This window comes from Grammomys surdaster, unplaced genomic scaffold (genome assembly GCF_004785775.1).
Source record: "Grammomys surdaster isolate TR1022 unplaced genomic scaffold, NIH_TR_1.0 125877, whole genome shotgun sequence".
Lineage (NCBI taxonomy): Eukaryota > Metazoa > Chordata > Mammalia > Rodentia > Muridae > Grammomys > Grammomys surdaster.
In genome coordinates, this window is record NW_021620702.1 from 194,877 (window position 1) to 208,970 (window position 14,094).

General features: G+C 53.2%; 2 protein-coding genes across 3 annotated transcripts in view; one reads left to right on the forward strand and one right to left on the reverse strand.

Annotated features, from left to right (window-relative positions):
• The first annotated feature begins 6,639 nt into the window (after positions 1 to 6,639).
• On the forward strand, positions 6,640 to 12,510 carry Nab2 (NGFI-A binding protein 2). Of its 2 annotated transcripts, XM_028752052.1 has the most exons (7): positions 6,684 to 7,005; positions 8,290 to 9,163; positions 9,543 to 9,676; positions 10,002 to 10,053; positions 10,141 to 10,273; positions 10,477 to 10,668; positions 11,636 to 12,510. In XM_028752052.1, the coding sequence occupies exons 1-7, from the start codon at positions 6,923 to 6,925 to the stop codon at positions 11,743 to 11,745; spliced, it is 1,578 nt and encodes a 525-aa protein (XP_028607885.1). In that variant the 5' UTR covers positions 6,684 to 6,922; the 3' UTR covers positions 11,746 to 12,510. The 2 variants fall into 2 exon arrangements, with proteins under 2 accessions (XP_028607886.1, XP_028607885.1); XM_028752053.1 differs by lacking the exon at positions 10,477 to 10,668 and having other exon boundaries at positions 6,640 to 7,005.
• The window catches only part of Stat6 (signal transducer and activator of transcription 6), a 17,863-nt gene continuing 16,218 nt past the window's right edge, over positions 12,450 to 14,094 (reverse strand). The window contains exons 20-22 of the mRNA XM_028752051.1: positions 13,965 to 14,030; positions 13,749 to 13,874; positions 12,450 to 13,671 (exon numbers count right to left, since the gene is read on the reverse strand). Coding sequence (XP_028607884.1) covers positions 13,485 to 13,671; positions 13,749 to 13,874; positions 13,965 to 14,030 — 379 coding nt within the window. The 3' untranslated portion in view covers positions 12,450 to 13,484. The remainder of the gene's footprint in view (positions 13,672 to 13,748; positions 13,875 to 13,964; positions 14,031 to 14,094) is intronic.

Genomic DNA, 14,094 nt, shown 5'->3' on the forward strand with positions numbered 1-14,094 from the left:
ACATCAGATCACTGACCGTTCACCATTGCTAGGATGAGACTAGGTATCTCTAAACACATCACACTCTGTCATCCATTGTTGGCATCTCAAGAGAGCAAGTAAAGCTGTCCATGTCTTTTTTTTTTTTTTTTTTTTTTTTTTTTAATACTAAGAATACTCTTCAAAGCACTTCAGGAGTCACCTTCAGTGTTTCACCAAGCACAGACTACAGTGAATATTCATTATCTGCAGGTGGATCTGATTTATGCAAATAGCCAAAAGAACTCAGGCCAAGGCCGGTGAGTAAATAGTGTGAATACTGTGGTGGTAAACGTTTCAGGTTTGTTTTTAATTTAGAAGGATAACATAGCATACATTCAACCTGCCAGGCGGTGGTGGCACATGCCTCTAATCCCAGCACTCAGGAGGCAGAAGCAGGCAGATCTCTGAGTTCAAGGCCAATCTCAACTACGTAGTAAGTTCCAGGACAGCCAGGGCTACACAGAAAAACCCTGTCTTGGAAAAAATCCAAAGGGGGGAGAGAAAAGAGCAACCACACGGCCATCTAAGGATTATGAAAGAAGTATTTCAGTAATCAGATGTAGAAAGGGGGTGCTGGCAAGCCCGAGAGGGGATGAATGGAGACTGTCCCCTTGCAAGCTGCTAATGTTTTCTGTCATAAGATGACTGGTCAGATTAAATGGGCTTGGTTTGAGGTTTTTTGTTTGTTTCCTTTATGTTTGGGACAACAACAACAACAAAAGTCTCCTACAAGCTAGGCAAGTGCTCTACCAGAAGCTGTATCCCCAGTCCCCAGAACTAGGTTTTATTCCCAAGTAAGTCATGAAAGAAAAAAATCATGTATTGTAACTTTTTGGACGTAGGAATTGGGAAGGTTTGAAGCCATCAACCGTTTGATGAAGTTAACTGAAAAAGGATTGAAGCCGTTGACTGTCTGATGAAGGTAACAGAACCCATCACTGACCGAATCCTACTGCTCCTGTGGTCTCCCTTCTGAGTCTGTCCTGTTCTCCCCTTGCCGCTGGCTCCACCCAGCCCCTTGCCAGCTTCGCTAGCATTTTCCTGTGGGGAAAGGCTTTTACTTTCTTTCAAGCTATCCACCCCCACCCCCCAATTTTTTGAAAATGTTGTTACTTCTTTAAATTTATTTAGGGTAGGGGACACCTATAGAACTCATGTGAGTCACCAGGTTGGAACTTACGTCTTCAGGCTTGGAAGCAGTGACTCTTCTCACTGACACATCTCTCTGCCTCACCCTCTTTGTTAAAACAAACAAACAAACAAACAAACAAACCCCTATTGTGTGTGCATGAGTGATTCAAGCAGGTGGTCAGAACAGCTTCATGGACTGGATTCTCTCCTTCCACTTTTACATGGGTCCTGGAGGTTCCTGGGAGCCATCTTGTTACTGTCCTGACACTCTCTGGACCACAGTCCCTTCCTCTCCTAAATGCAGGTCTGTCCCTCCTACTCCATGTTTGAGTCTTTGCGGTCCTACCGTATCTCCAAACAGCTATGAAGAAACAACTAAAGGGGCTGGAAAGATGCCTCAGTGGTTAAGAACACTGACTGCTCTTCCAGAGGGCCTGAGTTCAGTTTCCAGCAACCACATGTAACCAAAGCTGATGCCCTCTTCTGGCACAAAGTGTACATGCAGACAGAGCACTCATTAAATAAAAATCTTTAAAAATAATAACTACAGCTGGAGACATAGCTGATCACTTAAGAGCACTGGCTGGTCTTCCAGAGGACCAAGATTAGCGTCCAAGCACCCACATGGCAGCTCACAATCGTGGTGATGCCAGCCCCAGAGGATCCAACGCCCTCTTCTGGCCTCTACATGCACTGCAGGCACGCAGCACACAGACATACATCCATACACATAATTATTTTTTTAAATAACTATAATGCTATTCAAAGTTTGATGTGGCTTGATAGCCAATACTCATCACGTAGAGAAAAATTACAGAAACAAAGTGTATTTACAAACATTCTGTTGTTTCAGGCCTTTTTTTTTCCCACCCATAGAGTCTGATTATGCAGCCCTGGCTGGACTGTAACTCCCTATGTAGGCCTGGGTTGCTCACAGAGCTCCATCTGTCTCTGCCTCTCAAATTCTGGGATTGAAGGCACATACCATCATGCCTTGCTACATAGGAGAATGTTTGTTTTTATAATACGTACATGTGAAGGGGGGCGGTATGGACTATGAGTGCAGGTTTCCACAGAAGCCAGAAGAGGCTATCAGATCCTCAGGCCCCGGAGTCTCAGGTGTCTGACAGAGTGCTGGGAACTGAACTCGGGCTCCGGAGGGGCAGGAAGTGCTCTTAACTGCTAAGTCATGTCTCCAGCCTCACCTAGGAAGACTAACAGCAATTTGACAAAGAAGCTTTACTCCCCGACCCCGAGATAGGGCTCTTCTGTGTAATAGGCCTAGCTGGCCTAGAATCAGACTACATCAGGAAGGCTTCAAAACTCACAGAGCTCAGCCTCTATCTGCCTCCCCAGTGCTGGAGTCAAAGGCGTGCACCACCACCATGCCCAGCTTGACAAAGAGGCTTTACATTTACTGCATATGATTTGGGGATTTTTGGTGCACCTTCAAGTGTATTTTATAAAAATAGCAGACAGTCAGGCAGAGTGACACAAGTCTGTAACCTCAGTGCTGGGAATAGAGACAGCAGGAGGCCAAGTTCAAGGTTAGCCTGGGCTACATACAACCATATCTCAAAAACTAAAAGCAATTTAAAAAAAAAAAAAGTAAGTTAAAGTAGAGGCTGGAGAGATGACTCAGCAGTTAAGAACACGACTACCACTGCTACTACTTCTTCTTCTTCCAGAGCACTTGGGTTGTTACCCAGCACCCACAAAGGGCAAAGGGCTCACAACTGTAACTCCAATCCCAGGGGCTCAAACACCCTCTTCTGGCTTCCTTGGGCATTGTTCACAGGTGGCAGACTTCTGTGCAAACTTAGTGTATTGGACACACACAAATCTTCCTTTCTCATAGCCCCACCCACAGTGAACATTAACTCGTAGCTTCCAAAGCCTTTGGCTTTGTTCCATACCTCCATGCAAGCAAATCTTGTCTCTGTTTACTTGACTTCCTATCTTCCTAGAAAACTTCTATTCACACATCAAGCCCTAAGCTTCCTTGCCCATACCAGATACTTGTCTATCCCAGTTCTTTAAACAGTCATTCTGGGGATGAGGGGTGTCATTGCTGATCAGAATGTTCACAAAAGACCGTATTTCTCACCTTTTACCTGCTTCCTATTATTCACTGTGTGTTGTTTATATGGTTGTTTCTTCCACCAATCGGTGAGTTCCTTATAGGTGTAGTTTATTTTTGAGAGGTGAAGTATTTCCAGGCCAGCCAGGGCTACATAGTGAGATCCAGAACAGCCAGGACTGCAGAGAGAGACCCTGCTTCAAAAGCAGACTGGGGGATGGGGGGGGATGAGGCCTGGAGGGATGAGGATGGGTCAGCTAATGGAGAGCTGCTTTTTGCAGAGGTCTAAATTCAGTGTCCAGCACCCACATAGCGCTCACAATAATCTGCAACTCCAGTTCTAGAGGATCCAATGCCTTTTCTGACCTCAGTGAGCTGTTGTATACCCAAGGTGCACATACATACACACACTCAGTCACACATAAAGTAGTTATTTTTAAGCAGCAGGGTTGGCTAAAGAGATGGCTCAGGGGTTAAGAGCACCCACCGCTCCTGCAGAGGACCTAGGTTTAGTTCCCAGCACCCATGCACTCCTGCACATACACTCAACAACACATACACATGAAAAAAAACTTATTATTTAAAGGACATAGAAAACAGTGTCACCTGTAAAGGGTGAGAGGAATTAATTGTGCTTGGGGGTGTGGGGTCCAGAAGGGAACACAGTCTAAGAAAGGTGGGTGGAGCCAAACCTTGCTGTGTGAGTCTCTTTTGGCAGGGTGAGGTGACAGCGTGGGGGGTGGGGAGTGAGCGGAACAATCTGCTAGATGAAAATCTCCACGTGCCTGGGAAGACAATCCTGGCAGGCAGTATGCTCACTCCTCTTCACCCACCCACTCTCTCTCCTCTCTTCAGTCTCCACCACCCTTTTCCTTAAGAAATACGACTGGAGATACTGTTTCCCTTCCCAGAACAGACCGCTGTAGACAATAAAGGGAATCTTAAACTTTGGTTAAATGACATCACTTAGCTGTGTTCTGCCTTTTGAGATGACTGAGGGTTGGGGGGGGGGTAGGAGCAGGGGAAGAAGGTAAGGATACGGTCTTGGAATTTGAGCAGTGGGAAAAATGGAGCCCGGCAGAAAATGAAATGAAAAACATCCTCACTCCCCTTTTGTCAACCCCCAACACACACCTGTCTGTGTGAGTGAGCACACACACACACACACACACACACCCTTTGCTAAAGGCTGGAAATTCCTTGTTCTCAGCGGAAGAGAGTAGGCGAGTGTGTGGGGGTGGTAGCCGTGGGAGGAAAGCGAAGAACAGACATCTCAGCTGCTCGGGCTGCGGGCTGCGGGGGCGCTCTGGGCCTCTGGCGGGGCCTGACAAGTCAATGCTGCTTTTCGTATTTTTTTTTAATATATGTATTTTAAAATACACACACAAGGACTCGGATACACTCTACAGACACAGATACACAAGTAGATATAAAGAAACACATAAACTTGAAATATTGTCAATAGTCTTCAATCTGACTAGCACTCTACAATTAACAGTTTCTACACTCTCTACTTAAGTCTCATAGCAAGACTTGAGAAACAAAGCTACAAATGATACTCCGTAGTTTCACTTCACACGCAGGTTCCCATCCGGACCCATTCTGACCCCCAAAGGACCCGGACAAGTATCTCAGCGAGATCTATCTCCTCTGCTTCCACCCTGGTCCCAAACATGGGAGCCAAGGCCTCAGATTCGGCGTCTCCCTCTACTGTCTTCTTTCCTGGACCCGGACCAGGCCCACAGTAAGTTCCGGCTCCCCGGCTTCACGCCCCAAGCTTCCCCACCCCCTACCACTGCACTAGCTGCTGCCCTCTCTCTCTGTCTCCAGACCCCAGGACTTAGCGCCACCCCAAAGGGACCTGTGGGAGGGAGGGGGGCGCCTGAAGCAAAGGCAGTGTGGGCGAAGGATGTGCGTCACGGGGAGCGTGGGCAGGGGAGGGCGGGGGCACGAGGAAACCCGGGGCCGGCGGCTGGCAGCCCAGACTCCAAAATAACCGGAGGGGGGGAGGGGGGAGGGCACCGCACACATCGAAGGAAAGGCCGTCTAGTCGCCCCTCTTTAGTACCAAAGGGGATCTGGAGAAAGACCCTGCTCCTTCCTACCATCCCTAGTACGTTTAGAAGGAAGACAAAAACCTGAGCTATTGAAATCGTTCCTCCTTGATAAAGTACCCATCCCTCTTTGGGAAACCGAGAGATTCCCCCCCTTCAGTCTGGAATGAATCTGGAATGTAGAACCCGCCCCGACCCACACCACCCACGCCCTGGTGGGGCAAGCCACTCACAAGTGCGGAGCTGAGGGGCGGAGCTGAGGTTTCGAACTAGAGGGACATTTCCTCTGGCCAGTCTGCCTCGCTTCCCACCCCCACCCTCCCTTTCCCCAAAGGCCTACACAGCCCCCGCGTGCCCAATACCCCCCCCCAAACCTCCTAGCCGTGGGCGTGTAATGGGAACCAGATAGGGCTAGAAGAAACCGAGGGGGTTGGGCTCCTTGAAGGCGGTCCTCCGTGATGGGCAGTCACGTAGTCACTACTCTTAGGCTCTTGCTCTGTTTCCACTGCACTGTCCAGAGAGGTCCAAAAACTCATGACCTCAGGGAAGGTAGCTGCCTTTTCCTGGCTTTATCATCCAATCGTCCAAGCAGTAGGCCTGGCCATCAGAAAATAGGGTGCCACGAAAATATGGTAACCCCATCCCTGCTCTACCCAACAACCCCCGACGTGCCTAACCAACGCTCAAATAAGTAGTAAATTCTAGTATAACTTACGACCAAGATTTCTGAGAGCCGTCTCTTCTTACTACAACCTTTCGGCCAGAGAACGGTGTTGAGACACCGAAGGGATTCCTGTGCAGCCCCTCACTAACAGGTTTACCCTAAGGGTACATCCAGGAGGAACCTCACGCCCCAACCCCTCGCCAACTTTCCCCATCACTTCTAACATTCAAACTAACGGCACGGGCACGGCGCGGCCGGAGTGCGGCCAACGGGCGTCCGCGTCGTTGTTTGGACGCGTGTGCACGTACGTGCGCGTGTCATTGTATACTTGTGCGTGGTTGTGAAACTGCGCTCTCAGCTCACAGGAGTAGGAGTGGTGCAGGGAGTAGGAATGTAGCCGGCGGGGCGCTCACGTGGGTACGTGGGCGCAGAGAGGGCCGGCTGTGCATCCGGCGTGGGCGGCAAGGAGCGACCTGCCCCGCCCATTGGGTCCCCAAGCTCCCCCCTCCACAGCTCGGCCTCGGTCACCTCGGTCCCCAACTTGGCGCCCGACTCTTGAGTCCCCGCCTCCGCCTCCTGCTCCACACCTTCCCCCCCACCTTCCCCCAAGTCTCCTCCTCTCAGTCTCCGAAGCAGCCTCTTGGAGGCTCAGGCCTGGGCTCCCACCCACCGCCTCCGGTCCCAGCCCCCGGTTCTGCCCACGCCCTCCTCCCGCCAGCCCGGCAGCGAGCACAGCGCCGGGCCTCGCTCCCAGTGCGTCCTGCGGGGGAGGAGGCGCGGAGAGGCGGCAAGCGCAGCCGGGGAGGTGGGGGCAGAGGCACAGACAGAGGCGCGGAGGCTCCGAGAGAGAAGACGTGGAGGGAGGGACGGAGCCTGGACAGCGGTGGACCCGGGCCGCTCGCGCCAGGCAACGAGCAGCGCGCAGCAGGCGCCGGGCACCGAGTGGAGAGGCACGGGTGATCTCTGGCCGTCCATGCACAGAGCGCCCTCTCCCACAGCGGAGCAGCCACCTGGCAGAGGGGATAACACCCGCCGGACCCCGCAACCCAGACTCAAGTTAGTGGGCAAAAGGAGGTGGCAGGGAGTGGAGATGGGTGGAGCTGGACTCCGGAATGGGGTCTGGAGGGTGGAGGTCGAAAAGAGGACGTGGGGAAGCGGGACGGAGGTGGGAGGTGGAGACTGATGGAAAAGGGGGCGAGTATTTGAATTAGGGGATCTTGGGAGCAAACAAAGACCCGAAGAACCTGGATACGACAGAGCACTGCCTCATTTTCCATTCCAGGTTTACTCAGTGGGCATAGCCTGGCACGTGAGCCCCCTGCAAAGAATGTCCCCCAGCGCCAGGGGAAGCTCCAGAGCTTGATCTGTCAACACTGTGAGGGGTGGGGGCGCTTAGCTGTCTCAATGTTTCATTAGCAGGCATCTGGGAGAAGGTGGTTCCTTTTGAGTTAAGCATCTGCGGGCCTGAAGGGGGTGTGCTTCAAGCCTCCCTTGTCATGAAATGACCATTCACAGGGTGAGGAGGGGTAGCTCCGGAGTGCAGCCCCTCCTCAAGAGGCCTTCAACCTCTCCCGCACTCCCTTTCGAAGAAGATAAAGGTGGAAAACAAGGAAGAGGAGAGTAGGCGGGAGCCCCCAGGCGGTTTTCGCCCACAGACGCTGCCACTGTGGGAGTGTGTGGGAAGAACGGCCCCAGAGCAGAACAATCAAGGCTTCCCTCCCCCTTTCCCAGAAGAGAGGGGCCTGCTGAATAGTGGGAAGGACCAATCAAAGGAGAGGGGTTAACTGAAGGGTACAGGGCAGCCTAGAAAGTTGGGACAGCTTCTAGGAAGGGTGTTTTAAATCCCTGGAAGCTAGGGACAGGAGCAAGGGTCTTCCAGGTTCCCTAAATGCCGAGGAAGAGGCCACACCACTCCCTCTCAGCTACCTGGGCAAGGAATAAAGCGGCCAGCAATAGCCCCTAGTATTTCTAAGTTAACTTTAACGTGGGATGTTAAATTAAGTAATGTTGAGGCTGCTGCATGTTTAGGGGGAAGAGGTAAGGACTGCAGTTAGGGGGGAAAGTGGGTCCAGCCATTTCAAGGAAGTTGCCATGAGTCTCAATGCTCAAGATTGTGCTGCCCCAGACCAGAAAGATCAAAGTAAAAGATGAGATAAGCGTAGGGCAACCGGCCTTCTGTACTTCTGGGGATCGGACTATACCGACATGGCTGTGCCTCTGAGCAGTGCTTAGTTCTCAGTGTGCTCGGCACTGGGCAGGAAAAAGAACAATTGTTAGTGTGGGTTGGTACCCCAGCAGGGCACTTGTACTCACTGCCTCTCTCCCGCCCTTCCTTCTCAGAGCAAGTGCCCCAAACATGGCACTGCCTCGAACACTGGGTGAGCTGCAGCTGTATCGGGTCCTGCAGCGTGCCAACCTCCTCTCTTACTACGAGACCTTCATCCAGCAGGGAGGGGATGATGTACAGCAGCTGTGTGAGGCGGGTGAGGAGGAGTTCCTGGAAATTATGGCACTCGTGGGCATGGCCACCAAACCACTCCATGTCCGACGTCTACAGAAGGCTCTGAGAGAATGGGCCACCAACCCAGGGCTCTTCAGCCAACCAGTGCCTGCTGTGCCTGTCTCCAGCATCCCGCTTTTCAAGATCTCTGAGACAGCTGGTACCCGGAAAGGGAGTATGAGCAATGGGCACGGCAGCCCAGGAGAAAAGGCGGGCAGTGCTCGAAGTTTTAGCCCCAAGAGTCCCCTTGAACTTGGAGAGAAGCTATCACCACTACCTGGAGGACCTGGGGCAGGGGATCCCCGGATCTGGCCAGGCCAGAGCACTCCAGAATCTGATGTTGGAGCAGGAGGAGAAGAGGAGGCCGGGTCTCCCCCTTTCTCCCCACCTGCAGGGGGAGGAATCCCTGAGGGGACTGGGGCTGGGGGTGTGGCTGCAGGTGGCCCAGGGGTTGGTCCAGACCGCTTGGAACCAGAGATGGTGCGAATGGTGGTGGAGAGTGTAGAGAGGATCTTCCGGAGTTTCCCCAGGGGTGACACTGGAGAGATCACATCCCTGTTGAAGCTGAATAAGAAGTTGGCACGGAGTGTGGGGCACATCTTTGAGATGGATGATAACGACAGCCAGAAAGAAGAGGAGATCCGAAAGTACAGCATCATCTATGGCCGCTTGGATTCCAAACGGCGGGAGGGCAAACAGCTTAGCTTGCACGAGGTGAGGACCCGGGTCCTCAGGACTGCTCTTCCCTCCTGGGGCTCAGTTCACTTGCCTCTGAGACTTCTTCCATCTTCCACCTCTGGTATCACTGTCCCCTTGACCACCCAGGTTCCTTCCACACACCCACACATACCCAACCCCAGCTACCACTTCACTTCCCTCAACCAAAGGGAGCGCTGAGATAGTAGCAATGAGCCCATGCTGCTCACGTCCTAGGAACAGGAAGCCTTGCTAGGGAGAGTCTCCACCCCTCTCTAAGTTCAGGCAGTTCCTGGGTGTTACTTAAGGCAGGTACTCTTTGGATGGGCCTCCCTTGGTGGTGAAGGGGAAAAACAGGAGAATCAGGAACTCAACACTGGCTGTCCTCTTACCACAGCTGACCATCAATGAGGCTGCTGCCCAGTTCTGCATGAGGGACAACACGCTTTTACTGCGAAGGGTGGAACTCTTCTCCTTGTCCCGCCAAGTAGCCCGAGAGAGCACCTATCTTTCTTCATTGAAGGGATCCAGGTGAGGTCCCCTTCCCCAGGGCTGCTCTGTTGGAATCCTGCCCAGGACTTGGTTCAGGCAACTCTAGGCCTGCTTCCCACCCACCTGCATGTCTTCCCCTTGCCAACTCAACTTAAACTTGTCTGAGGCTTGCTCTTTGCTCCCAACCCCCCACAATAAAGATTGGACTCCCAACCCCCTACAATAATGATTGGACTCCCAACTCCTGTCCAACTAGCTTTTTCCTGCAGTTTTTAAGTAATGCATGTTTCCTGGCCGGATTGTGCACCCCATACGTTGTGGGGCCCTTCCTAACTCCGCCCTCCTTATTCTCCCATTTTTTCAGGCTTCACTCTGAAGAGTTGGGAGGCCCACCACTGAAGAAACTGAAACAAGAGGTATAGTTTTGGGGACTAGGGAAGGACAGCCTGCCCCAGCCACTGCCTTGCCTGAGTCTTCATTTCCCAAATTTTGGGCATCCACAGGTTGGAGAACAGAGTCATACTGAAATCCAGCAGCCTCCTCCAGGCCCGGAGTCCTATGCACCCCCATACCGCCCCAGCCTAGAGGAGGACAGCGCCAGTCTGTCTGGGGAGAGCCTAGATGGCCACCTGCAGGGTGAGTATGCATTATATCTTTCTCTCTGGGAGGAGGTGGAAGCGGGTGGGTGGGTTGCAGGAATGAGCCAGGAGTCAACTGCCTGGAACAGGGTTGGGAGGCCTGGCTGGACGGGGGACAGATGAGCCTATGGGAATGACTGTCGGTTGAGGGTGGGTATCGTTGGCGGCAGCCCCTGACCTGACCAGTGCCCATGCCCACAGCTGTGGGGTCGTGCCCAAGGCTGACGCCGCCCCCTGCTGACCTGCCCCTGGCATTGCCAGCGCATGGTCTATGGAGCCGCCACATCCTGCAGCAGACACTGATGGATGAGGGGCTGCGGCTCGCCCGCCTCGTCTCCCATGATCGTGTGGGCCGCCTCAGCCCCTGTGTGCCTGCGAAGCCGCCTCTCGCAGGTGAGGCAGCCAGCAGTGCTGTCCCTAAACACCCCAGCTACTCAGGCCCCCACGTGGGTCCTCATTTTCTAGGACCAGAGGGAGGAAGAGGGATGCAGCTGTCAAAACAGGAGGAGGAGCTCCAGCTAGCCAGACCTTGAGCAGGGGGCAAGCTACTACTGGGTTATTTCCAGTTGGGAGGGTCTGATTCAGGTGGGGATCTTTGACCAAGAAGCAGAGAACAGAATGAGGGGTGAAGGTGAGCAGGAGAGTCAGCGGTGAGGGAGGCCTGGCTAGAACTACCTAATGCAGAGGGTGGAGTCGCTGGGAGTTGTGGGGATAGGGTTCCCCAGCTTGGAAGCCAAGGAGCCCAAAGCTGGGCACTTTGTGTGTGCATAGGAAAGGAGTGGGCCCGGCAGAGGGCCGGGCAGCCGCTGGGCTGAGAGTGATGCCGCAGGCAAAGCCACCAACCCTGGCTTAGTATTTTTAAACTGTGCGTGGGAGGGAAGTGGGGGCGGGGACTGAAGGGGGTGCTTCTCTTGAGGGAGGAGCTGGGAGACTAGCTTCCTGTGTTTCCCCTGATTTGGCTACCAAAAACTCAGGGAGCATTTATAGGGAGGGCAAGCCCTGGGAGGGGGCCCGAAGTGAGTGGGGGGTGGGTGGGCCTGGGCACGGGAATGGGGGAGGGGGAGAGGTCAGAGCCAAGCCGCCCCCGCAGCTCCTGACAGAACCAGAAATTCCAGCAGAGCAGAGGCGGGTGAGACAGGGAAAGAGAGACACAAAGAGACAGAGAGCTACACACAACCAAAATAGGAGGGGGAACTGCATACACTTGGGTATGGAACCCCCATACACATTCAAGTGGGCAGGAGGCAGTAATTCAGTAAATGGAGCTGTCTTTGCATTTTTTCTGTGCCTGGCCTCATAACAACGCTTCTGCTCACTCTCCAACCCAGTGTTCTAACCAACCTACACCTCTTTCCTACAGAATTCGAGGAAGGGTTGCTGGACCGCTGCCCTGCCCCAGGACCTCATCCTGCTCTGGTGGAGGGTCGCAGGAGCAGCGTCAAAGTGGAGGCAGAAGCCAGTCGGCAGTGAGAGTCGGGGAGCCTCAGACCCAGGACCCAGACTTCTGGCTCACTTAGACCCCCACATTTTCCATCCTTGCACTCGTCACTACCCTAGAAGGATCCTTCTGCTGCCCTCTGCCTCCCATCTGCTCCATGGGCACAGGACTATGGGGCTTCAAGCAATAACAAGCAGGGGCCTGGCCAGAGGACACAAGGAGGGTGCACGGTGCACCCTCACCCGGCTCAGGGGCACGGACTTTGCCTCCAGCCTGCTGGGGCTCTCATTTCTCAGATAACGCGCGCGCGCACACACACACACACACACACACACACACACACACATTCTCCAGGTGGCCAGCAGTGGTGTGAGCAGCAGCTGAACTACTCCTCTTGGACATGGAGAAAGAACTTCCCCGGGAAGGTCTAGCAGCTTACAGTGGAACCGTTTGCTCTGAGACTGGGGGCTTGGGAAAACTGGGTCTCCCCTCCCCATCCCCATTTTTTGTGCTTCTAGTTTATTTCTTTAATTTAACAAGTGCTGCAGTTTGCCCACCCGTTCTCACCGACACCCTCCCAGTGGTCCCCTCCCCCCTCCCTCTCTCTTGCACTGTGTGGGAGGGTGCCCCACAGTTCCCTCCACCAGCCCCTTAGAGGCCTGGGTTGGACCCTGGGCCTCTTCAGCTGGCAGGACTGCAGCACCTGTCAAACACTTAGCGTGTCTTTCTTTTCAGATTGTGTACAGTAGATTATTTATTTTGTTATTTTGGAATAAAATTTATTTTATGGCTTAGGATCCATGGCCCCCTTCCCCCCACGAGGGAAAAAGGACTGGGTGAGGGGACGGGGCAGAGCTGGCAGTGGACAGAAAAGTACAAGAGACAACAGTTGGGCCCCCCCACATACCAATGCCCAGGGAGTTTACACAGCAAGGTCTGCACCCCTACTCAACCCTCAGGCTCTAGGAAACTGGAAGCATCGAGTCAACAAGGAAACCAAGGGTATAACTATGTGCATGTCACAGCCACATAGTTACTCCCCAGTTGGTACTGGGTGGCTATTGTATACAATGTCTCAGCCTTTCCGCTAGGTAAGGTCACATGGGCAAAAGCAGAAGATACATGTTCTGCATGGTCATAGGGTGATGACATCTGTAGGTTAACATGTCTCAGGTAAGCATTGGCACAGCTACACACAAGCTTAGCTCTTAGAGCGCACACAGTCTCAGATGTCACAAGGCCTCTTTGGTAAGAATTTGGAGCTTTGGAGGAGTTTTGGGGTTTTTTTGTTTTGTTTTTTTTTTAAATCTTGGTAAAATCCATACCAGTAAGCATATACCCACTTTGCCCTTTTTCTCCCACTCAGAGTCACCTGAACCCAGCTTCAATGCCCTAGGCCTATGCCCTTTCTCTTTGGCACAGTGTCTCTATGTTTCTGCATGTGAGTCCCAGGCCCTGCTCAATACAGTTCTCCGTGTGTGTGTGTGTGACAGACAGAGACAGGTGTGCAGGGCCCTGTATCACATTAGAGCCTGAACACCCCACTCATCCCTTTGCGCCCAGTACTGGAAAAGGCGGAGGCTGGGGGGAGGGGGGCTGATGTGGTAGGAAGGACAGAGCATGGCAGTTCCATACACCACACATTCTCCCAGCCAGTTCTTTTCTCTTGACCAAGAAACAGCTGGAGACAGGAGACACCTGCATGAGCAGGTGTTCAGAGCAGGTCCATAGAGACAGAAGAGGCTCTGTCTCTAGGCTTCTCCAGCTGGGATCACCAACTGGGGTTGGTCCTTAAGTCCAAGTGGGACATTGAGATCCCAGATTGCCCATAAGGAGATGGTTGCAGCAGGGGCTGGTTTCCTAAGGACCCTCCTGCCTCCCCTTGGCCCTCCAAGAGAAGGTTGGTGAGGTCCTGTTCAGTGGGAGGCATCAGGGGAGGGTACATGTCTTCGCTGACCCTGCAAAGAGGAGGGAAAAGTAGGGGAGCAGGCACAGCACCCATTTTCTCAGCCCTCACTCCCAGGTTGCCACTCACCAGGTCCCTTGGAAACCTCCCACAGGCTGAGTTAGGCAGCTGTCCTCTGCCATGGTCACATCTGGGCAAAGCAAGGGTTCAGGGCTGGAAACAGCATGCTCTTGGGACTGGCACTGCAGCAGGCCCCTGCCAGGGGTCAGAAGAGAAAATTAGGAGGGGTGGGGTAAGCAAGGGAAGAACAGAAAGGGCGGGGCCTGAAATGGCTTTGTCACTTACTGGGGGTGAGGCTGGTCAAAGGGCATGCTTATCTGGCTCATGTTGGGGGGCATTTGCAGGTGAGGCCTGGAAGCAAGAAGGAAAAGCAGGAGGAGAGAGAGAGAGAGAGAGAGAGAGAGAGAGAGAGAGA

Excerpts from the sequence above, each read along its gene's own strand:
- Nab2 (XM_028752052.1), top strand. The coding sequence starts at position 6,923 with ATGCACAGAGCGCCCTCTCCCACAGCGGAGCAGCCACCTGGCAGAGGG. Across the intron at positions 7,006-8,289 it reads ACCCCGCAACCCAGACTCAA|AGCAAGTGCCCCAAACATGG; the intron begins GTTAGTGGGCAA and ends CTTCCTTCTCAG. Across the intron at positions 10,669-11,635 it reads TGCGAAGCCGCCTCTCGCAG|AATTCGAGGAAGGGTTGCTG; the intron begins GTGAGGCAGCCA and ends TCTTTCCTACAG.